This window comes from Saccostrea echinata, unplaced genomic scaffold (assembly GCF_033153115.1).
Source record: "Saccostrea echinata isolate AGI-Se365-2 ecotype Australia unplaced genomic scaffold, CSIRO_AGI_Sech_v1 ptg000023l, whole genome shotgun sequence".
In the NCBI taxonomy this organism is placed as follows: domain Eukaryota; kingdom Metazoa; phylum Mollusca; class Bivalvia; order Ostreida; family Ostreidae; genus Saccostrea; species Saccostrea echinata.
In genome coordinates this window covers 1,419,557-1,443,716 of record NW_026889772.1, presented here as the reverse complement: position 1 = coordinate 1,443,716, position 24,160 = coordinate 1,419,557, and the positions used below count along the sequence as shown (strand labels likewise).

The window sequence follows — 24,160 nt, the reverse complement described above, 5'->3', positions numbered from 1 at the left end:
TAATCAGTATATACTCAGGACTGGTAAGAAATGTAATATATATAGGATATAGGGGACACAGTTCCTATTTCTACGTTGATACGTTGTTATCGCTTACAATCAAGGATTCACAGTTAAAACCACTTCCTTTATTTATCATTTCCATTGGTATTCAGGAAATAAGAATCCAAATAAAGAGGATTTAATCGTCTCTTAACATTATTTTTGCCTCTTGGAATTTTTGAGACAATAAATCAAGACAATTTGAGCTTGCTTTATTTGATACAATGTAGAGAAAACTAGTAAATAAATATTTATCTCATACTTTTCGGATATCACTACATGTAGATATTATTGCGCCGTTAGGTCACGTAATAACCTACGACGATTGGAAAAATTAATATTTGCTCTCAACATGTTTATATAACAAAGAAATGCCACAAATGTACGAGGGTTGTCCAAAAAGTTCGTGGACAATGGCGTTTTTGTCAAAATGAATGGTTCAAGATATACTTATTGTATACCAAAATATTAGTTATGAAATTCCAAGTCAGAATAGTTTGGCTTTTATTGTTTGAACTTAATATTTTTGTAAAAATCGTGGTCATTAGAGGTCGCCGATAGTGCGCACAGACTAGGGTTAAAATGCCATAAACTTTTTTAAAAAGTGCTCTGATTAAAATGATTATTTTCTTTATAAAACGAGTCAAAGCTTAATTCAAATTAAATGTGTCGCAAATAAAGCGTCTATCGTCATTTTCTGATATCTTTAGTATCGCTTACTAAATAGACAGTGAGAATATTAAGCAAAAACAAGAAGTACGTTTCAAAAATTGACAGAAAAAGCTGCCATCCGAACGGAACAGCGTCCAATCATACGATTATGGTTTAATATGGTTGAAACGAAATCAGACACAAAATATTTATTCAAACAACTTGAAATTATTGGAATTATTTAGTTCATTAATTTGTAATTGGTGTATACGATTTTTCAACGGTGTGTAAAATTTTTGTTTTTTTAAATTTTTTTTACATCGTTGGCTTCACTGCTTTCGAACTTCTGTTGTGCTATTTCTATTTTTTCTCTCATTTTTCTACATTTCTCCTTGATGTTGGCTGTTGAATAAATCGCTTTACGATTGAGTGTCGATTATGACATATCTTCCGTATTTTTGCTTCTGAATTTGTATACTCAAGAGCAAACTTTAAGGTATTATTCAGGTAAGTGATTTTCAGGGACCCCTTAAAGAAGAAAGATAAATACTGTAAAATCATTTATTTTCGTGGGGTCCGATTCTCTTGGTTTGAGGAAACTTACTGGTTCGAAGGGATATGATTTCGTGGTTAAAGGAGAAACGTTATATAGCAGTATGAAATTTTCAATTTCCTGGGAGATTTGAATTTGTGTATCTTTTTCATACCACGAAAATTAAACACTTTCATTAGTTCTTCTTGCTCATTACCTCAGGGCGGTGTTACAAGTCACATGAAACATCTCTCAAATGGGACATTTTTTTAAATACTTATACACACTTATATTTCAATGATTTTGCGCACTTTGCCATCCGAGTTTCTATAATCAACTGGTTTACTAATGCTACATATTAGTATACAGTTAAAATATATCATTGAGGGAGTTAGCGAGATTCCAGTTCCCCAAGGCCAGGACTATTTCCCGAGGCGAAGCCGAGGGAAATAGTCCTGGTCGAGGGGAACTGGAAACTTGTTAACTCTCTCAAAGATAGACTTTTAACTGTTTTATTATACCAATACAAACGTAAGCTTTAGAGGATTCAGATAGCGTGATTTCAAAGCAGGGATTAGCTCACTGAACTAACACACGGGGATTAGTCCATTCACATATCATACCAATGTAAAAGTAAAATTTAGAGGATTACGGATAACCGGGAATTAGCTTTCGTAACAGGGATTAGCTCACTTGACTAACGCACGGGGATTAGTCCATTCATAACGATTTCTAGGGAATTGGTCACATTTAACGATCTAATGATTATATAGGGAAAAATCAGTAGAGGTATAATAATTGTTTATAAAACGCAGCATCCAATTTTGATCCTGCTTTTATAGCCTTTGTAATAAGTTGATGAACAGTTTCCAGTTTGAATCACTGAAGAACAAGACTAAGTCAGGAAGTTAAATTTCATTTAATAAATAAATATATCTCCATTGAATATAAAACATAAAAGTCTTTGTATATAATCCCACATTGATACTGTTACAAACAAAAATAAAAATTACCGTAAATACTCATCTGAAGTAAAACTTTTAGAGAGAACAAATATAATTTAAGCTATCAGCTTTATGTAAAACTCCATATTGTAAATTTTATTTGATCATTTTTTTAAAAACTAGTCAAGCAGTTTATTCCCACGGTGCTAAACTAATGTATCTTTCAATGAAAACAAATGGTATGGAGGAAAGTATACAAACAAAATGAAACGATCACAGAAGCTGAGATGTAAAATTCTGTTAAAGCTCTTTTTTTTGTTCTTGTGAGTTTCTTTATCATTTAGAGGTAGGCCCTGTATAGGGTGTAACAAATATTTGGTAGAGATTTATCAAAGTTTTTCCGATAAACACAACAAGAGTAAGATGGCAATAAATACGAAAAAATTCAGAAAATTTTAAAACCACGAATAAAACAATATACAATACGTAAACCTCACCAAAGTACACTTAGTAAACCATTAACAGTACCTTGTGACACTGCACAATCGGAGACGTGTTCAGTGGGCAACTAAGTACAACAATGCAATATGTTCAAAGTGAAAGTACAAGCAATATGTTCAAAGTGAAAGTACAACAATGCAATGTAAGTTGGAAAGATCAAACAGTAATTGTCTTTGTTTCTGGACACATTAACGCTTAAGCCCGACAAGATTACGAACAGAAAATGAAAGGGGTGGGTCTGTTAATAAAAATAATAATTAAAAAAATGTATATAAACATGGTCAAAATATGGAGACACACTTCACAATGCTATTTTGGATGCTTAATTAAAACTTAGAGATACATTACTTATATTTGTAGCTTTTATAACCATATGTACAAGTGGAAGCTGAGGTTTGGATATTCCTCTTATACCTTTTACCAGGGCTCTCCATTGTCTATAATTGTTTAAGGGCCCCATTCCATATTCACAAAAGGTACCTATTTTTCCCAATTGAATGTGTTAATTTTGCCAATAGTCATTTCTTCCAAAAGTTAAAGAAAATACAGTTATATATATATAATATATATTATGTCTATAAGTAAACAAAATATCCGATATTTCAAAAATATAGCTGGATATATAACTAAACTGGCTAATCATATTCCTCTGTATTGCAAAACAAAAATTTAGTTGATAATAGTAATGTACCGATTAATCGATTATCTATCTAATCGAAATCAAAATATTAGTTAAAAGCAAATAATTCCTATGATTTCTTGATTCATTCTTCTTTGAACCAAATCCTAGATAATAACTTAATAAATACAACGATACAAAATATATCGATTTTGAAAAGTGTACTTTAGAAATTATTCCAGATTGTTTGTTTGTTTGTTTTTTTTTACCAATTTAATCTTCATTCAAAATAAACAAATTTGATACTTGAAATCAATTGATTATTAATCGATTATAGTGCATCCGATTATTCCGATAATGAATTATGGAAAAAATAATCTGATTGCCCATCACTAGTTGATAAAAAAAAAACCCAGAAACCCAATATATCATGATTTTAAAGGTAGTATAAATGGTTTCCCCCAAATTCCCCAATAGGTCGCTATTTTTCCAATCTTTACGGCACCGGCCCCATTCCCAAAAAGTGGTAAGAGAGCCCTGTGTAGTCACATCTTTTAAAACGATATATGGACAAATAAGGAATTTATATACGACTTATATAAGACATATAAATAAATTTCTGAGTATAAATATTACTTGAGATAAAATTATAGACTTTTAGCCTTCTGTTCGATTCTATATTTTTCCCCTCAAAATAAAGATTAAGATTTATTAAGTCAAACCTGCTAGAAACGACTAAAATCAACAAAGTGTAATAATATAATATCTATAATAAATGTACTGAGAGCATCTTATAATTATTTCAGCGAAAATACTCGGTATCGAGACAATAACAGTGAGTTTATGATATTTCATAATCCAATAAGACTGTTTTCGCGTGCAATAAATTTTCGAGATTTCTCGCTTAAGGGTTGTGAATAATTCTAATCGAAAACCAGTCGCGCATTTATCAATATTCATGGCAGTTTTGAAGTAGCAAAACATTTTCCATGGGAGATTTTGAAACCACAGAATATGCAAATAATAAGATGGTTTACTGCTGCAATCGATTGACCCCCCCCCCCCTGAAAAATGGAAAGATGCATTGAAATTCTTTAAATTTTATATTTAAAAAAATTTTGTATCACCTGCATAAACAACAAAAAACAAAACAAAACAAAAAAAACAAACCAAAAACAAAAACAAAAAAAAAAAAAAAAAAAAAAAAAAAAACGAAAAAAAACCCCCAAAAAACAAAACAAAAAAAAACAGGAACTGGTGAAATAGAGAAAAATAGGGGGAATAAAACTATTTTTTCAAATAATTGATAAATGAGAAGTCAAAAAATAATTTTTGTATATGTATATAGAAATGTAAACATATGATGTCCATTGGCTAATTTTCGCTAAAAAGCTAAATAAAGATGTTTACGTTCCTGTACAAACGAATCTTTGGGGACAAAAAAATCAGATGTTAGCTCAATACAGCAACTGTTTACATGAACTTATCAAAAAATAATTTGTGTAAAAGAAAGACTTTATAAAAATGAAAGCAATTTCGATAAAAATACGATTCTAAGTATTCATTTTATATCACATCAATAACTTAACTACTACAAGGGGAAAAACCCAATTTGGCGCACATGGATCACGTGTGGCCTACTGCTTTATTTTTAACCAAAGTATATTTGGTCTGTCAAAGAAGTTTACAGTATATATACTCAATTGTCCAAATGAGGAAATGCGAGAAATTAACGAAGAAATGTTTGAATCCATAGCATCAAAACTTTTTAAAAAAAAAATTCTAAAAAAAATATTTTGATTTTAAAAATGCAGATGAAGCACTGAAACTGATTTAGATTCCATAATGTTATTAAAGCAGTTGAAATGATTAATTGATTAGAGAAGTCTTCAAAATCGTAAATATTTTTGGCTAGTGGTCAAAATACTGGCAATTTAAACTATTTGTCAACCTTAAAGTACAACAATCTTATACAAAGCACCGTCTAAGTAAAGACAATATATCAGACAAAACATTGAAGCACCTTGTAAAGCAGCAATAAGAAATCATATATTGATGACAGAATGCCATTTTTTGGTTACACCCAGCATTTCCTCCCGAGACGTAATAATACTCTGAATAAAGAAACAACTCAAAATGCCCATAATTCCTGCCGTGATCATGTAGGACAGGACAGTTCCGGTCATGTGAACAACATATCCCATCATTCCAGAGAGGATTACCTGGGACAGGAAGTAGGCGGAGTCTAGTGTGGCAATGTCTGTTCCGATCCCCCGGAAGTTGTTCTTCCCACTCTCTGTCCGGAAGTATATCTACCAAAAGGCATCAATTTTATAATTAATGTTTACAAGACATTTAAAATAATTTTTCAAGTAACAGTAGTCAGTAAAATGTTAAAATATTGAAATAATGACTTGAAATTTACCCCCCCCCCCCTTCCAAATCTCATGAGAAAAGGAAATTTAACTCAATTCAACAACAGTTTGTCGGCCTTCATTGCTATAAACATATTTATGGAAGCAAATCATGCGAAAGCACATAAACAACAGGCTTATTTGAAATACTTTAAGGTATGAATTGGATTAAAACAGCAGCTGAGCTTCCATGCGACATATAAAATGTCGTTCAGTTAGGTTTTTCTTTTTCTTGAAACTGAGTGGCAGGCCCGTAGAACACGGGGAGCCCAGGGGGAGCACTTTTTTCGGTTAGTTAATTTTCCTTAAGAAGATGGTGGTTGCCCCCCCCCCCTTTAACCCCTTAATGTTGTAAGGTCGAGCACTGTCATATTCCAGGATTTAGACATGCAGTAAATAAACTTTCTTTTTTGCTTGTCAGATTTTTTTTTTTTGGAAAGTTGCCCCCCCCCCCCGCCCTTTTTAAACCGTTGATACGGGCCTGAGTGGTGCGTGGGCATTTAAAGTTTTTCCATGATAAATATCTTTACTCATCTTTTTTTTTAATCAGAGTTTTTACTTTTACAAACATTAAGGTATAATGCACGTACCTAAACGAGTCCTTTGAAATCTCTGATCTTTTTTTGTCAAAGTAATTATAAACAAGCCTGAGGCATATTAGTACTTGTGTCAGATAGATTATAGTAAAAAATTCGCAAAACTAAATCATTTCCGTAAATCAGTTAAAATAATACATTAGATTTAAAGAAATACATTGCAGATGCACCAACAGAGCTAAGTTTTTAAAAAAAAAAAAAAAAAAAAAAAAAAAAAGAATATATAGCATTTTTTAACTGACCTCTTTTTCTGAGTGGTATTTAGTGACAATAATGAAGGGGATAGTCGTGAGGGTCGCATACGCAAAACCAGTCAGTGCCGCCATAGTGTTCACAAAATAGATGTTCCGGAACATCACCATGCCCGCCATACACAAGGTAAAGGTCATCATCCCTGCAGCGTACGTCCGGCGGATCCCGACACGCTCCACTAAATTTTCAACAAAAAAGGCATAGATAGCGGAAGTGATGCAGTGAAACAGGAGTCCCCAAGACCCCATTCGAACACCCTCGTCATATCGAGCACGCAGATAGGAGTTCTCCTCGGCATTGGGATTCCCTTCGTAAACAGCCTGTCCTACAAAGTCTGTGAAGAAAAGGTTGAATCCCATCACTGCAGTCCAACTGCAGAAGTTCGCTATAGCCAGTTTCTGCAAAACGAGCGGGATATCTAACAGCAGTTTAACGGATTCTGGAAGCTTGTCTTGTATAGCTGCAAAAACTAGTCTGCCATAAAATTGCACGTATGAAAATATTCTAAAGCGTTTTAAAACAAAAATAAACGGCATACACAACAATAAAATAGGACGGAATTTTCTTTTGTGACGACGGGACCTTGATCGGGGCTTGCGGAGCACATTTGGCAAAGCGCCGTCGTCCGAGCCACTCGATTCGTACCCCGACTCCAAAGCCGGGCCACTGAACGCGGCAGGAGAGGACAAACCCTCTAATGGGGTTTTTATATCCGGGATATGAGAATTCTGGAGTGCGATTTGTGGCTCCTCTTTGGCTACAGCTACAGTCACAAACAACAAAAACACAAACAGGAAGACCAACACAGTGAACACAGTCCTTTCTTGACCACCAATCAGAGCACCGATAGGATTCGTATTCCAGTCCAGGGCTGTAATTAAATACCCCAGAAATCCCCCTAGCGACACCATCTGAGAGTACACCATGAAAACACGTTCTTGTTGATTGGTCTCCTTTGATGCATCGCTTAGCAATGCTTCACATGGTGTCAGACAGGCTTGACTAGTGAAATCGAGCAGAACGACCCCTACTGTTAAAATCAGCAGTGCACCTGTTTTACTCACTGTTCCTGGGCCAAATAAGGAAAGACTGATCCAATCGCAGTAAGGTATAATAATAAGAGCAAACATCAGAACTGATGAAATTCCCACTATGAATGGCCGTCTTCGACCCCAAGCACTAAAGCAGTTATCACTCGCGCGGCCTATTATTGGAACGAAGAAAAACCCAAGCAAGGGACCCATTCCTAAAATTATACTCATATTCTCCTCCGTGTAGCCCGCCTTTAACAGCATAGGAGGGATGTAGGTGAATCCAGCGCATGCGCAAATCTCAACGCCACATACCACAGCATTCAGGAGAATTATCTGAAGCAGTGATAATGATTTTCCTGTTGCCATGGTGACAGGTTTTTGGCGGGGATCCGGGTCGTCGTGGTGAATCACTTCCTGTAGTAGGCGCTCGTGGTCTCTGTCATCGTTGTCCGTCACTTCCGGTAGTGCGCTGTACTGCACAGAGGACCTACAACAACAAAGAAATCATTGTTTATTTTGAGGTTTTGAATACCAGCTTAAAATAGTAATAAACGGAAAAGCTCTACAGACAAAGGTTCTGGGCGGCGAATACTTAGGATTTTAACACTGTGCTCAAAAAGTAAGAGCAAGGGCGATCTTGTGTTGCAGCCATCAACATGATCAAACAAAAAACTGATACATTAAAGGCTTTGATGGTTTCTCACTGCAACTCTTTTTGAAATATTTTCTTACATATGAATCGGGGAATAGTAGATAGAAGTCTTTGTTACCCTTCAGTTCTATCATATTAACTACCACCGGTATACAAAGTACACGTAACACGTGTATCCCCCCCCCCCCCCCGCGCGCTTGGAGACTGCAGATTTCTGCACTGAAAATTAGAAAATAGTCTTAGTTTTTTAAATAATCCTTTAAAAAACAATGTATTAGGCAGCATTCGGAATTCAGCTCTTAACCTCCGCAGAAACGTACTTAATTTAAATAAAATAAATTTTAAACATCATGCAATCTATGACAACTGCTCCGTTACTCGAAGAAGCTTCACTAAAAGTTGTATACGTGCAAGTACTATAATGTAGTACTTACTATGAGCTTATTATTGTAGATTACTATATCTGTCTAATCATAATCAAAGTTTGATTATAAAAAGTTGTCGAGTTGTCCAAAAACATCAAAATGTACGTGCTGAAGAAAAAATTGTATTAATTGTTGACAACTGTTACTAAAGTATACCTTTTCTTCGTTCTTTTCACGTCTGAACATTTTACAGGAAATTTTGTTTCTCAAATGTCAACCTCCCCAACGACAAATATGAACGTTTAACGTTTAAATTTACTATTAGAACTTGGCTATGGTAAAAATGCCAAGGACTTGCAATTTCTTATTTAAATGACAGTTGTATCACAGAAACCTGCATATTGTAAATTCGTACATTAGATTCCCCTTCATGTGCCTCATTTTGTTAATTAGCAAAGCTAAAATGAGCACTTAATTGTCACGTGTTCTTCCTGACTGACGGGCATTTTATTTTAAGAAAATATTCATGACGAATTTAATGCACATTTTTAACAGAATCTATCAAGTCTAAAAATTCTTTAATTAAAAAAATTACAAGCATGTGTTCACGAATTCTTCACACGTAGCTCATACAAACGGAATATACTCAATGGTATACGTGTACTAGAGTGTGTTGAGAGAGAGAGAGAGAGAGAGAGAGAGAGAGAGAGAGAGAGAGAGAGAGAAATTATTTAAAAAATAAAACCATATTACATAAAATCGCGTTCCAAAATGGTTTGTATCGTTTTGAAATTTGAGCAGTTGTAAAAAATTAGCACTGACAGCATTGAGTACAGTCCGTCAATTTTAATTTTCGACTCATTGTAGTTAATCAAGTGATTCATTAAAAACATACCGACTAAAATAAATAGTAAAACGCATGTTGTAAAATTAAAATCATAATTTTTTTTTAGGTAATTAATCCACAGTTAAAAAAATGAGATGTGTGTGAATTAAATATGTAAGAAGAAATTATCAGGTTTATACAAGTTCATAATGTAACGTGTTCACATTTACATATTACACCTTCAGAATATAACAATACCGGTAATGAATAACCAGCAGCGATCATGCTTAGAAGTCCAATTAATTGAGGATCAATCCATTATTTCCTATATTTGGGAGATGAAGAAAATCTTTACCTGTATTTTAGAGCGATATCGTTATATTCCATTATTTTAACTCTAGCCCCCGTACTGACGGACCGAGGACGGTGCCACGAGCGTCACTTACAGTAAAGTGAGAGCTCTACACAGACAAGCAATTGTCAGACGGGACTCCCATTACAATAATACTGAATTAATATCGGGGGCCTCAAACAGGTGTCACTAATTAATTCCAAAGCTCAATTTCTCTAAGTCACTGTCTTACTCATAAATCCAGGCATTTCATGCTAATGGTGTAGAATTTCATTGATGTCATTTATATTTAAAAGCCATTAATTTTGATTTCAGGTATGCAATAAATCTTGAAATACAGGTATGTCTACTTTGTAAGACAGGAAAAGTAAAAGTCTCATACTATAGTGTTATCGTCTAAGTTTTCGGAACTATGGAGCTACAGCAGTTTGTCAGAGGGTTTTATTCGTGACTTTATGATGAGCTATCAATAATCATAAATATTTAGTAACATACATCAACAACAGAGATGAATCACATACACACATCAGCTAAAAATCTAAAAATGATCTTTTGTGATATTGTATAGACATTGTGTTTAAATGTTTAGAAATGATCACCTCCTATATCCAATGCTTATATAGCTCATCTGACAGGGTTATATTTTCTTTATGGCATTTTTTTAAATAACCTTTTCTAGTTCAACTCATTAAATAATTTTCACTCTAAATAATAATGTATTAAACGTATCAGGAAAAAAGTTTTTTTTAATCTTCTCCATAATAAAAAAAAATCTCTTGATAAAAACAATTGTTTTTTTTTTTAAGGATAAACAAATTAAACTTCTGTAAGATATATCTTTTAAAACTGTAAATACCTGATTTGATTCAGCAGTATCTTCACGAATTTTACTCTAATGTTGAGTGACTAACTTAAATATGTAATTATAATGATGTGAAAAAAATGTTGACTTCATCAATATCACATTGGATTAAAGGTTTGTGTAGACCCCATTGCTAAAATCAATGACAACTTTTGTAATGTGCAACATCTTGAGATGAACTGATTTAAGTTCTACAGCTGTTCAGTCAATAAGTTGTTTGTGTCTTATAATTTATCTTAGTTTACCTTTATACTGAACAGTCTGCTCAATACACAACACATGCTTTTTTAAATATTGGCTTGCACATCAATAAATGAAAAAAATGAAAATGTGTCCCCCCTTATATTGTAGATTGTGAATATCTGCTTTGCTGTTTGCCTACACCCCCCCCCCCCCCTTTATTGTAGATTGTGAAATATTGTCCTTGCTGTTTGCTTATCTACCTACAAAGATCCACCACACAAACTTCTAAATTCCCATTAAACAAGTGCCAACAAATTGTTCATCATAAAACAATTCATCTCCAGTTATCTTATACATGTACATTAAGAAAATTTCCATGAGAGAGTTCACCAGAATTACTTGTAATTAGCCATACCTTATAGGAACATTGATGCTCCTAGTTAGTGCCTTGTGAAAATGTTTCATTTCCAGAAATATTTGTACATGATACAGACAGGCAAACTCTCATCATTTAAATCCAACAAGTGATTAACAAGTTAATAGCTATTGTTTAAAGTACAGTTTATCAGTATTAAATATAACAAAACACTTGTATCACGAGTCCTAAACATTGTTATTAACAGGGACAACTGACTCAACTCCTCAGTAAAATTGGCATTGCTTTAGCCTTTCCTACACATTGAAATTATTCATCATTAATACTCAATTCTGAAATCCAGAAAAGTAAAATATTCTGTGCTAGATGCTGGCATGAGTTTCATTTCAGTTACTCAAGATTTTTATTACTCCTCAGATTTGAGACAATCAAACTGTACTACCGTATTCTCCCTATTAAACACCCATGCCCCTATAAAGGTCCCCTTTATAACCTTATCATATTATCCAAACCTAGAGGTCCTATCTTCAAAATTACACTGTAATAAAAAATCAGAATAAAAATGACCATGTCATCAGTCTGTGAGCCTGGATAGAGTCAGATGTACACAATCCAAAACATTATGTCTTGTCAGAAATCTTTTAATGGAACATCGTGGGAACATACAGGTTTTCTCTCCGTTACTACATTCAACGTAGTGTAACGAAGAAAAAACCTGTGGGTTCCTATGATGTTAATGGAAGAGCCAGAGCATAAAAAAGTTCATAGAAAAGATTTCTTTATAAATATAAAATAACTGCCCCTTTGAGTAATTTTCTAAGTGCCAGGGGCACTTCATACGGAGAATACAGTTTAAATAATTCAAAATAAACACATATATTGAGGTAATTTTCTGTAAAAAGAAATGATTAAATGTATTGCCCAAAGTTATATTCTGAATAAACTTGAATACAAGAAAAAAAAAAACAACAACAACAACAAACAAAACAAAAAAAAACCCCAAGACATATAATCACTGATAGTATGCTACATAGTTATTTTTCTTAGATTAATTAGATTTATATATGTTACAGTAATTATGTTTAAACAGAAATTTCGTGTATTTCCTGAACCGTTCAGTAAATACATGTATTTACTCGCTGTTTTAGGAAATACAAGTAATTACTGACAAGGAATTACATGTATTTACTGGAAATCTTAACGAGTTTTAGATGTTTCTACTGATCCTTAGTTGTAAAATGATAAACCTTGTAAAACCATAAGTGTACTAATCTATAAATTGAATACAATTTAAAATCATACAAGATTAAGTTTTATTTTAAAAAAAGATTAAGTTTTATTTGAAAAAGAGATTAAGTTTTATTTAAAAAAAATAATATGTTACAATTTTTTTAAACGGTTCTTTATGCTTCAAGGGACTTGCAAATTCAGCCATTCGTTTCAACTTTCAAGAATAGAAAACTTTGTTTACTGATGTTAGTGATTCATAATAAATCGATAATTCCCGTCTGACATACTCAAAACGATCAACGTTCAAAACGATCAACGCTCAAAACGGCATGTCAAAACGATCAACATGCACTCAACATGCTCTCTAGAATTGAACATTTTCTGCAAAATTGGTTGCACAACATTTCTGTTACAAGGATTTTTATTTTTGGAAGTTGACATTATTCACACATAAATTGAATAACTTGTTAGCATTGACAGTAATATTAGAATATTTTCTGCTAAGTTCTTTTAGCATTTTATCCCTTCCTGCATGATCCTGAGAATAATGTTATTTTCAATGATGTTAAAAGTTTCGTCAATGGAAAAAAAATATTTAACTGAATCTTCCTCCGATTTCCTTTTCTTTATTAATTTTTCATAATCTTCAATTTTTTAAAATACTTCAAATCTATAAACAGATTAAAGTGATGAAATATGGAGATAATGAACAATAATCAAGGCTCAAAATACAAATTTATATCAGAGCAAACACTGACATCTAAAAACATCAGGCCTGGAGGTTATAAAACTTTCTGAGTATGTACTCAGTGCTCAAACTCAAACTCTGTACTCCAAAACCATACTCATGCTCAAAATTCCTCTATAATTTATAGATAAATTTTGAAGAAGAGTTTGAGTTTGAGCACGTACTCAGAAAGTTTTATAACCAGGCCAGAGGTGGAATCAAGTAAACTTGTGAATCTGTAAAAGTTTTTCTTAGCATATGCACCTGAAATCTGCACATGTACTTTCTTTATTATGTTTTCCATCCTCCTATAACAAGTTTAGATCACAATGATAGCAAACTTCTTATACGGTGATCATTTATTTATGAGCAAATCTAGTACTCTCTGTCTTACAGAATTTTACTTATTCATATATAATGTTAACAAAGCAGACAGTACTCTATCATTATATACAAAATTACTGTCAATTATTTTAAAAAATCAAACACATGTGTACCTTGAAAATAGAAAATATTCATGGATCTCTTGTCTTTTTTGGATTCTGTTCAGTTTAGTGCATTTAGTCTTTCTTAACTCCATTTAACTTTTCTTTTGGTGATAAGAGCTTGTCTTACTTAAAATCCCCTCCTTTTCATCAACCATTTTAAATGGGAAGTGAATCAACCAAAGATCTGTAGGTTCTTTTTTTATTTTACATGTACACTGTACAACAACCTATTGAACTCTGCTCATCAATAATGACGATTCATGCATATAAATTATTTCACTAAAACACTGTCAGTAAATACGTGAAAAAAGTATTGAAAAAATAAGTAAAAAAGTGTATTTCCTAACTGATAACAGTAAATACATGTATTTCCTAAGCAGGTTAGGAATTTAACGCATTTCCTAAAATTCAGGAAAGACACGAAATTTCTGATTACATATATTTACTGTAATATATACATACTTTCATCACTTAAAAAAATAAGTCTCTGGCAAACCTGTAGCTCTACTATAGCTAGACTTAAAATGGGTGCTTTAAAATGATGCTTTGGATCAGCAGTACCCGTTACAAAAAATTGTAAATAACAATGAAATTTAAATTTCAGTGTGTGTGTGGCACAGTGTCATGAGCTCACAAACATGTGATATAAATGCTAGTTATCAAAACCCTGCCCCTTCCCCTCAAAATTCAAAAGATAACAAGTTAAATTAACAATCCAAAGTATTTTTGCAAAGTAGGTCAAAGGTCAAGTAGACTGTAATACTGGTATTTTTCTTTATATCTTATGATAAACAGTGACATGCTAATAGCATAAACTTAGCTTTTAAATGTTAAAAATATCCTGTTTATCGGCACTATGAACTATTTTTCAAAAGTAGGTGAAAGGTCAAGTACAAGGGTCATGAGGTCAGTAACCATATTTAACAAAAGCTACGGTGCCAAGCAATATATGTCCAAAAAATCAAATTTATACATATCAGGCTATCAAGTTCTTAGGATATGAGGTGTGACAGACGGACAGACGGATGCTAGGTAAAGTTGCTCTGCTCTGCAGGCAACTTAAAAAAAAAATACAACTGTTGGGAAACGCAGTGTGTTTAAAACTATAATATCATACAAAGGGACTGCCTCGTGACAGGATGTAATGCATTTATCTGTTTTACAATTTACATGGTTAAAGGTCAAGGACAAAAATCTGGGGGTAGTTTAATAAAGCAGAAACTTACTTTGTTCTATCTGCAGGGACTGCCATCCATGCTCCATCTACATCACTCAGTTCATGCTATAAAAAAAAAATATATATATATAAGAATGATTAACTCAGTGCAGTTGGTTGTTAATTGTACACTTACAAGAATACAACTACAGTCACATAAAACTGATTTCAGACAAAATTATTCTACTTCTTGATCAGTTGGAAGTATTTAAAGATTTTTTTCCTTAGATTGTATGCACCACAGTAGAACAATGTAGATATTAAAATATGCAGTGGTTGTCCATCCTAACACTGATCAAACTTGCATGATCATAGCATCTTACTGCATTGCCATTACAACTAAACCAATACTGAGGACATACAAGTTCACTATGATGTATTTCATGTATATGTGTACTGCTGTTACAACTGGCTCAGGGAACAGCGCAGCACGGCTACTAGTCTGAAATATATGACGTTTTCCCAGTTTTCATGATTTTGATATGTGCCAGGAAAATGCAAGAACCCATGCCATGAAAAATGGAAATTTCTCCTCCTCCAACCAGAGGCAATTCTTGATACTTGTAAACTGAGTTAAATGTCAAATTCACAATTTATCATAGCACAAAGCATCTAGTACTTACAAATATCACTTAATAAAAGAAAATATCTCTACATTTCGATAAAGGTCTCGTGATATTTCAAAATGTAAAAAATCAAGACATACCACAACAGTTTGATAAAAAGTTTTTACCTGTTTATACTATAAAAGAACCATAAAAGCAAGATTGTTGAGTACTAGAAGCATTGTGCTATTGATAAAGTTATGAGTTTGACAGTTAATTCAATTTGCAAGTATGAAAAATCGACCCTAAAATGCAACCGCCAAAACTTGCTTTTATTTTTATATTGCTGAAATATGTGTAAAAACTGTTGATGAACAGTCCAGTCACTAATTCATGTTGTCGCGATTTGACATCTTTAAGTCATTTGTGATAATAAGTACCCGTGTAAAATAAGGAATATACAGTATCTACATGACCTAGATATCTGTTGTCTCTTCAGAAACCTACCAGTAGCAGGGTTCTCAATCATTTCAAATTTTACTGTGGTGCACAACTTATGTGAAGTGCTAATATTCGCAATCAGTTAGCGATTGAATTCGTGAGGAAGCAAATGCATAACTGTTATGATTTTCCACAAGAAATGTATTTTATAAGTAAAATACAAACAATTATAGCCTAGCTTGCAGGGCAAAATCGGACAAAATAGACACTTTAACTTGTCAAATTTATAAAGGAATAATAGACATTTATGTCATTAAGAGTTATCTCTCTTATCAGAGTATTGATTAACCTTAATAAAAACAATTGATGGATATTGAGTAAACATAGTGTAAAACAAAAATTAGAATGTTTCCAATATATTGTGTAATGTGAAAAAAGACCCCCCTCACACACGCACACCAACCCACATACGTACTTATAAATAAACAAATATAGCTTACAATATCTAATAATAAAAGTAATATAATAGTAGCAGTAATAATAAGTGTTTAACAGTTTTACTCTGATATTTAGAAAAAAATAATTTAGTTTACAAAAGGTGTATATTATCATACAGCTTCAGTGTTCAATAAAGGACAGAGGAAATTCTGGTAGGTCACACAACCGAGCTTTCTTCTATATATTTCAATTTGCAATTAATGGTCTCGGTTGACTTAAGTATCTTAAAACTTGACGTGAATAAAAAAAAAACACTTTAGCAGTTTCAAGTCATTAAATACTATTTCGATGGATCCATCATTAATTCAATGCATGATTACGATACACCCACGATGTTTGACTCGTAGTGCCAATGCAATTTTAGAGACATGGTTATCAGTAATAAAGCTATAAAGTAATTAACTGGGTATTAAAAATTTCATTTGCAATTACCGTGTGAAAAAACAGCTTGTCTCCTTTCACTCATGCATATAGTCCAACTAGGTAGATAGAAGATAATTGATTGTGCAAGCAATTACAAAACAATGGATCTTAATTAGAGTAAGTTAACAGTTAAGCATTAGAAACTGAAAAAAGGTACATAATTTAGAGGTTCATTTTGAGGTTTATGAATTTATCTTTCTGATCGATGACGATCTTACTATCAGGCACTAATATTTCACTGTGGCGGAACCATGGCGCTGATTTTTTTAACTGTGGCACTAAGGAATTCAACTATGGAGGGGCCGCCATGTTAAACAGCCCATGGAGAACCCTGCAGTAAGGTGAATTACATGTAGGATTGTAGGTCACTCGGGCATCAGATTGGATATATCTGTGATCAGATCAGCCATTCAAAAACATAATTGTATCCATTCAGCTGTCAGAAAAACAAACTCCAAAGTCACTTCACTGCCACCAGTGTCTAAACATGTTGCAGGCAGCTAACCATATCCATTTTTAATCTACTGAATGGATACTAGAAAAGCTAGCTCACTAATGATGTTCAGCATTTTCAATAATAATGTTCCCTGGCATCAATATTATTTGGTAGTGTGTGATTCATGGCTTCCTACTAGCTTGGGTTAACCCTTTAGCTCAATTGGTAGAGCACTGGACTGGCATGCCAGAGGTTACGGGCTCAATCTCAAGCGGAGGCATAATACACGTCTCTGTTACATTTGGCACCCACGTTGGGAGCCGGGTAGTCTCTAGCTGGTGAAAGTGACTGCCTCCAGAACTTCGCCCGCAGGCGTCGGCACTCAAAAGAGATGAGGACGTGAATCACAAACTACCACAATTATATAAATGAAAAGTAATTTGTTGGACAGGCCTAGTATTGTTGAAAATTCTTTAATCAATATTATTCATAAAAGGTCTTGCAGCCTTTTATAAATGCCTACCTGAATTAATATTAAACAGTTAAAACCTATTATAAATATTCTTGCACTTTAAATAAGTTTTTTTTTTGATTTTTGTGTTTTTTTCCAATCATATTTTCCTTTTAGGGTTGGGTTAATTTTTCTTTATTATTTTTCTAATGAAGTCTGATTTAATCCTTCGAAAAAAAGAGTTATTTGTGCCACATAGCACTATAAACAATAAACACGATCCGAGGAAATTCGGCTAATCTGCCTACGTTGCACAGTGGACTAAGTATGAACTTTAAAAATTTGTCAAATATTGAGTAATTATGATTTAAATAACTTCTACACTGATTTTATCATACTGAACAACAAACCTCGCGTGGCCCCGCTCCCTCTCGCACCTGCTGAACTTTTTCGCTTTGTTTATCTAATATTGGTAGGGCTAATATCAGCAAATGACTGTCGATTTCATTGTCGTAAAGTCAAGAGAAGTCTGAGCTTAAAAACACTGTAAATGATAGTTACAATAACAGTAGAGTACTTTCAATAATTATTTCTTTTTTTGAGCTCTTATTTGTATCTATGTATATTTAATTGATTTTGAGGTCGTCTCTGAGGGATTCACTAAATTACGGAAGAAATTTTATGGAGTCCCAGAATAGCTATTACAAAATATATTTGATAGTCGAATAAGAGATTTTTAATTTTTTTCAACTAAATAGGAAAATTGACCAAATTCGAAAAACCTATTTCGTGCAGGCAGGTCCCTGGTGATGGTGGTGGTGGGGTTGGGGGTTGGTTGGTTGGTGAGGTTCCAACTTCTTTCATAACCAAATTTTATTCATAAATTAATACAATCACCCTGATTTGCCTTTACTGCAACAAAAAGTTGTGTGGTTTTTTTTTTTTTTTTGGGGGGGGGGGGGCAGCCTTCTAGTCTTTCAATAAATATTTTCAATAATAAAAAGTAATATTTGGGCAGGCCCCTTGCTCCCTGCCCCAACCCTATACTACGTGCCTGGATTTTTTTTTAGCCTTTTAAAGATTTATCAAATTATGTGGCGTTTGTTCTTTAAAAAATACCCAGATCTAAAACAATTCCACTGTGATTCAATTTGGTCGGTTGCAAAATTATTTTGTTAAAAAACATTCTGATTGTACATACATTAATAAGTACCCCGAAGTTGATACTAAAAAGATGCTTGATTTTCTCATTGACAGTATCCATGACAATATCCATGTAGTTTTTGGAGATCAAGTCTTCAAACATTCATTGGAATTTCCATGGGTGCTTATTGCGCTCCGTTATTAGCAGACCTATTTTTGTATTCATATGAAGCAGAATTTATTCAAAAACTTCTACATGAAAAAGAAAAAAAGTTTCTTACTGCGGCCTTCAATTCAACATATAGATATAGGACAAATGAACAATAACTTTTCGTGATTTCATCTGCTGAGACATTTTAATTTTAATTCTAACTTTACACAATCTCATCTGAGGGACTGGCCGATCTGCTTGTCCCGCAGTGGGATTCGAATCTGCGACTTTTAAAAGCTTAAGGATATGTGTAAAAGAGTGTCCATGAATAACTAATGATGGATCGCCAGACTGCATCTTAATTTATTTAATGAAAAAGGTAGGGATAACGAAGTGTTCATTCTCATTAATCCTATAAACAATACAAATTAAAAAAAAAATAGGACGACCCCCCCCCCCAAAAAAAAAAAACAGAGGATGGATCAGGAGAAATAAGCATCGATCCTTGTCATCCGATCACACACGCCGTGATCCCTCTGTACTGATCATGCAAACGGAGTAATCAACGGTAAAAAAAAAAAAACAAAAACAAAAACAAAAAAGAAAGAAACAAACAAACAAACTAAAAAACAAAAACTACAACAACAACTTTTAAGTCGAAATTCGATCCATTGATAGAATGTATTTACAAATACAGTCATTATACAGGTTATGTCCATAGAATTTGCGAAATGCTCACTTTTAATGCAACCATATAAATTCCTGTAACATTAACTTCATTGTCAGTGACCTGCATCAGTTTAAAAATTGATGGCACACGGAACATGCTCTTGCGTTCCAAATCAGTTGGGATGCAAAGACACAATATGCAGGTGATAATGAAATACATGTATTGCAACATAAATATGCATGAGAAGTTGACGATGGAAAAACTGAAGTCATCTCGTTTGTCATATACATATAGTTTAATTGTCAGTTGGCCATTAAAGATTTTTTACAATGTAAATTTTGTAGATGACTTAACACAAGATATGAATTTTTCCATGTTCCATATTTATTAAAGAAGCAGTTGCTTTTGATGTCTATAAGCCTGACCTTTAATACATTGTATGTCGCGAAGAATGGTTGTATAAAGTGTTATAAAATCATACATTTAATTTAAAAAAAGAAGATTTCGTATTGTATGAATTCTTTTGATTTTTTTTTATATGCACCACTTCTTGAATATGTTGAATGTGACTTTATACGTGTGAAGGTTCTCCTCCACAGCCGTTAATCTTTCTGTGAGCAGTAAAGATAGGGGTTTTGTTGAACATTTACTGGATCCTGCAATGTACCTTTGTTTTTAAGGTCGTATATGAAGCTTTAGAATCCAGTTTAGACACAGAAACTTAAATTGGCCGTTCACAGGGATGTTAAAAGTATAAAACGGAACGGAACGTAATTTTGAAGAAATTAAGAGCCATTCTCTGTAATGACTTGAACTTTTATATAGGAGCTGTAGCACGCATAGTCTCAGAATTTCTCCAAACTCTCTACGATAAAAGTCCTCGACACCGTAAACTCAAATCAGGTAAAAATTGGTTGCTACGTGTCATGGTTACCATAGCAACATGTCCTAAAGTTTGAAAAAATGGCATTTTTCAACATGTTCAGAGTCCCACAGTTAACGTTTGCAGCAAAGCAAACAAGTGGCAATGACTGTTTCTGAAAGTTGAAGGCATGGTGTCTTAAATGCATGATAAACATATTTGGTAAATCAACTATTGCATACGTTACTATGGAAACAAAGTATTCAAAAGTAATAATTTTGTTCATTTAATTTTATAAAGTCTTAAGAATAAAAACAATTATAGGTTGAAATGCAAGCAAATAATAGACAAGAGATCCTTGTAACACATACCAAGGACGGAATATGATATTTCTTATAGGTTGACAATGGTTGCCGTGGTTTTAATACCAAGAAGGGATTTTAAAGGATGACTGCACTTAAGGACATGCGAAAATTACGACAAAATAAACTTTCAAAACAAGCATTTTTCTTTTAATTGCAGGAATTGTCAACATGTAATCTACAACTTTACGTAATTACATTAAATAAAAGTATGTATTTACGAAGTACGAAGCTGTTTTCAAAGGTGGGGTGATCACAATAACTTGAATCTCCGTACGATAATGAGGACGCCCACTTTTTCACTGACTTTGTACATAGTCAGCGCATGTTTGTCTATTGTTCTCCGTTTAACAGTAGTTGTATATTTGCATTAATAATCAGGGATCGACATTAACGGTTGTCCGATTGCCCGGGACAAGTAAATTCTCAGTTCGGGCAAGTGAAATTGTCGACGTACTTGTCCGATCGGGCAAGTGAATTTTTCTTATACAAATGTACATATTTATTTAGTTTACATTAATTTATAAATAACACAATAAATTGAACACTTGATATCCACACGCACCTGGATGACAATGTTTTTGCATTCGGAATTCCTTGGTAGCGTTTCTGGTTTATACCGTTCATTTAAAAATCGGGTTCGTTATTTTCTTTCGTAGTAAATACGCTCTGCGTCTACTAACAAAATTTTGTTAACTTCTTAAATAGGAAATTAGATTATTTATTCACGCACAGAATATAAGTACAGTGTAACACGATGTATCCTGATCAAGATAAGATGTATGTTTCGTAGCAACTATCTTCCTTTAGCGTTGCTTCACAGTTATCTCCGAAAGTCACGATTCACAAAAGGATCCTACGGAAAATAATTTTTTAAAAATATGAATTTTATGAAAAGGAAACGGAAGGATATTGCTGCATGAAAGTGTGTGTTAAAAGGTTAAATTCACAAGTACAGTGGTATATATTTATGTACAGATGCAGCATCAAAATTTTTTTCAGGTAGCTCAACTTGCCAAATTGACAGTAGTGTATTTTGTCACATTTTTTCTTATCATAACATTTACAGTGATTAATAATTTTCTTTTTTTTTCAAAAGTTCATTTCTTATTCTGGGCAACAAAGTTTTGCATTCGGACAATTGCAAGTCAAAGTTTGAGATCACTTGCCCGAAGGGCAAGTGAATCTGAAAGTTAATGTCTATCCCTGATAATATTGTGTCAAAAGGAGACTAATAGACAAACATGCGCCCATGGTTTAAAAGAGAAAAAACTGCTTCTTCTTACATTCGCTCTCATTGTTGTAACCAAGGGCTACGGCGTGTTGAATATTATAATTCACCACGTGATGTCCTACCTTAGGTAACTCTGTGAATACTAAATTCCGTCACGTGACTTGTAAGATAGCATGTTTTGTGCAAACTAAGACACTCTTCTCGAACACGTTGAATTGTCAGGCATCGATTCAAAATATTCTTTACTTATATGTACGTGCTCATATTGTTAATTTCGTTTTGAAACTTTTGGAAATACTATAGTAGTGTACTTGTGCCATTAAGGATAAAGAGAGAGATGAGAAAGAGTGATCACGTATTTTAACACATGTCATTGTTATTTATCTAGTCTAATTTTAGAGACATTCTTACAATGTTAGCTCCACATCTCATGCATACCTAATGTTTAATCAAGGGCAGTTAAGTGTAAAATCTCTATATTTGGAAAGGATTCGGGACAAAAAACATAGAATTATTCGATTGTATCACAGTCTAAAATCATTTTAACATTTAAATTTGGTGTCGAATTGATAGAATTCCATAGTAAATATACAAAAGTGAAATAAGGTTAAGATATAAAAGCAGCAAAAGCGACGGGAAAAGACCCAAAACCCAGTGTTAAGTGCAGTTATCCTTTACTCGCTTAGTGTTTTAATCTTATCCTTTCTTTTTAAAAAGCATATTTCTATACAAGATACAAGATTTATTAGTCCAATTTGGGCCCCTGGAGGAGCAAATAAGATTTACAAACATGAAACAAAGAATTAAGGAGGAAGATCCAAATGATAGAACAAACATGATCTTAAATATAATGAGCAGTGCTTGATTGTATAATCATTGATAAATGCATCTACAAGAGATATATACGAGTATACACATTGTAATATAATAATAATATATAGTCAAGTAGCTGGAAAGATACATATATGCATATCAAAGAATAGAAGAGATGATATATTGCCATTCCTACATGTATATACATCCCCAAATATATTTAAATTTTTCAGTTAAGGTAGATTATCAAGGAATCTAGCAAGAGATCTTAGGATCTCAGGGTCTTCATTAGTCATGAGCCAATGAAATTGATTATCATATGATAGAGACTGAAAATTTTTACATTTATTATTACAAATATTTATGAGTTCAAGTCTTTGTACACTAAAATGAGGACATACAAGGAGAAAATGAATTTCATCCTGAATCTCCTTGTGATCACAAAGGGAACAAAATCGTTCATCTTTAGGTATTTTTTGATATCGTCCAATTTCAATTTTAAGCCTGTGAGCTGATATTCGTAACCTAGTTATGACTGATCTATGTTGATTGTTTGTTAAAATATCTAGATAGGGTTCAAAACAAAATTTAGTCTTTAGGCATGTGAAGGTAGATAATTTACCATCTTTATGCAAACTCCTGTCTTTTTCCCATGTAATTTTATAGAAGTTAAGTAATATTCTTTTCAAGTTTATTTTAAACTGTGGGAGTGACATACCTAAAACATCACTAAGTTTAATATCAATATGGTTAAGTAAGAAGTTAATATAAGAATACCATGAAGTAACTCCATTTTGGTGTAGTGTTTTGGAACATTTATAAGCCTCACTAAGTAAGGGAAATTCCCCATCTAGATTCTCTAATCTATGCCAATATAACAACATATTTTTGATGACATCAAAGTGTACATTCAGTCGTCCTAGCTCAGACCTTACAGCAAAGTTGCTGCTTTTACTATGAACCACTAATAAATGTTTGTAAAATTTAAGATGCAAACTTTCACCTTCTAAACTTTGGTATATTTTATCTAATGTTATATTTGGATTTCTCTTAAATTTGGAAATTGATGGGTCAAAAAAACCCATAACTCTGAACCGTACAGAATAATGGGTTTAATAGTGTGGTCAAGCACATTTAAAGCAGTTTTAACTGATGGATTAAATGAGAGAAAGTCTTTTTGAAGTTTGAAATAGGCTTTTTTTGCTTTATTACAACAATCATTTTTAGCGCTAGTTAGTGTTCCAGATGCATTAACTGTCAGACCCAAAT

At 33.1% G+C, this 24,160-nt stretch overlaps 1 protein-coding gene across 2 annotated transcripts; it reads right to left on the bottom strand.

Annotated features, from left to right (window-relative positions):
• Positions 1-5,134: 5,134 nt before the first annotated feature.
• LOC133191039 (solute carrier family 45 member 3-like) lies at positions 5,135-18,100 on the bottom strand. Of its 2 annotated transcripts, XM_061326698.1 has the most exons (4): positions 18,067-18,100; positions 14,873-14,928; positions 6,542-8,072; positions 5,135-5,601 (listed from the first exon to the last, which is right to left on the bottom strand). In XM_061326698.1, the coding sequence occupies exons 2-4, from the start codon at positions 14,896-14,898 to the stop codon at positions 5,335-5,337; spliced, it is 1,824 nt and encodes a 607-aa protein (XP_061182682.1). In that variant the 5' UTR covers positions 14,899-14,928; positions 18,067-18,100; the 3' UTR covers positions 5,135-5,334. The 2 variants fall into 2 exon arrangements, with proteins under 2 accessions (XP_061182682.1, XP_061182681.1); XM_061326697.1 differs by lacking the exons at positions 14,873-14,928; positions 18,067-18,100 and adding an exon at positions 9,784-9,892.
• Positions 18,101-24,160: the final 6,060 nt, after the last annotated feature.

Coding starts and splice junctions, on each gene's coding strand:
- LOC133191039 (XM_061326697.1), bottom strand. CDS start 9,815: ATGGAATATAACGATATCGCTCTAAAATACAG. Junction 8,073..9,783: donor GATATCGCTCTAAAATACAG/GTAAAGATTTTC, acceptor TTGTTGTTGTAG/GTCCTCTGTGCAGTACAGCG. Junction 5,602..6,541: donor AATACCACTCAGAAAAAGAG/GTCAGTTAAAAA, acceptor GCCTTTTGGTAG/ATATACTTCCGGACAGAGAG.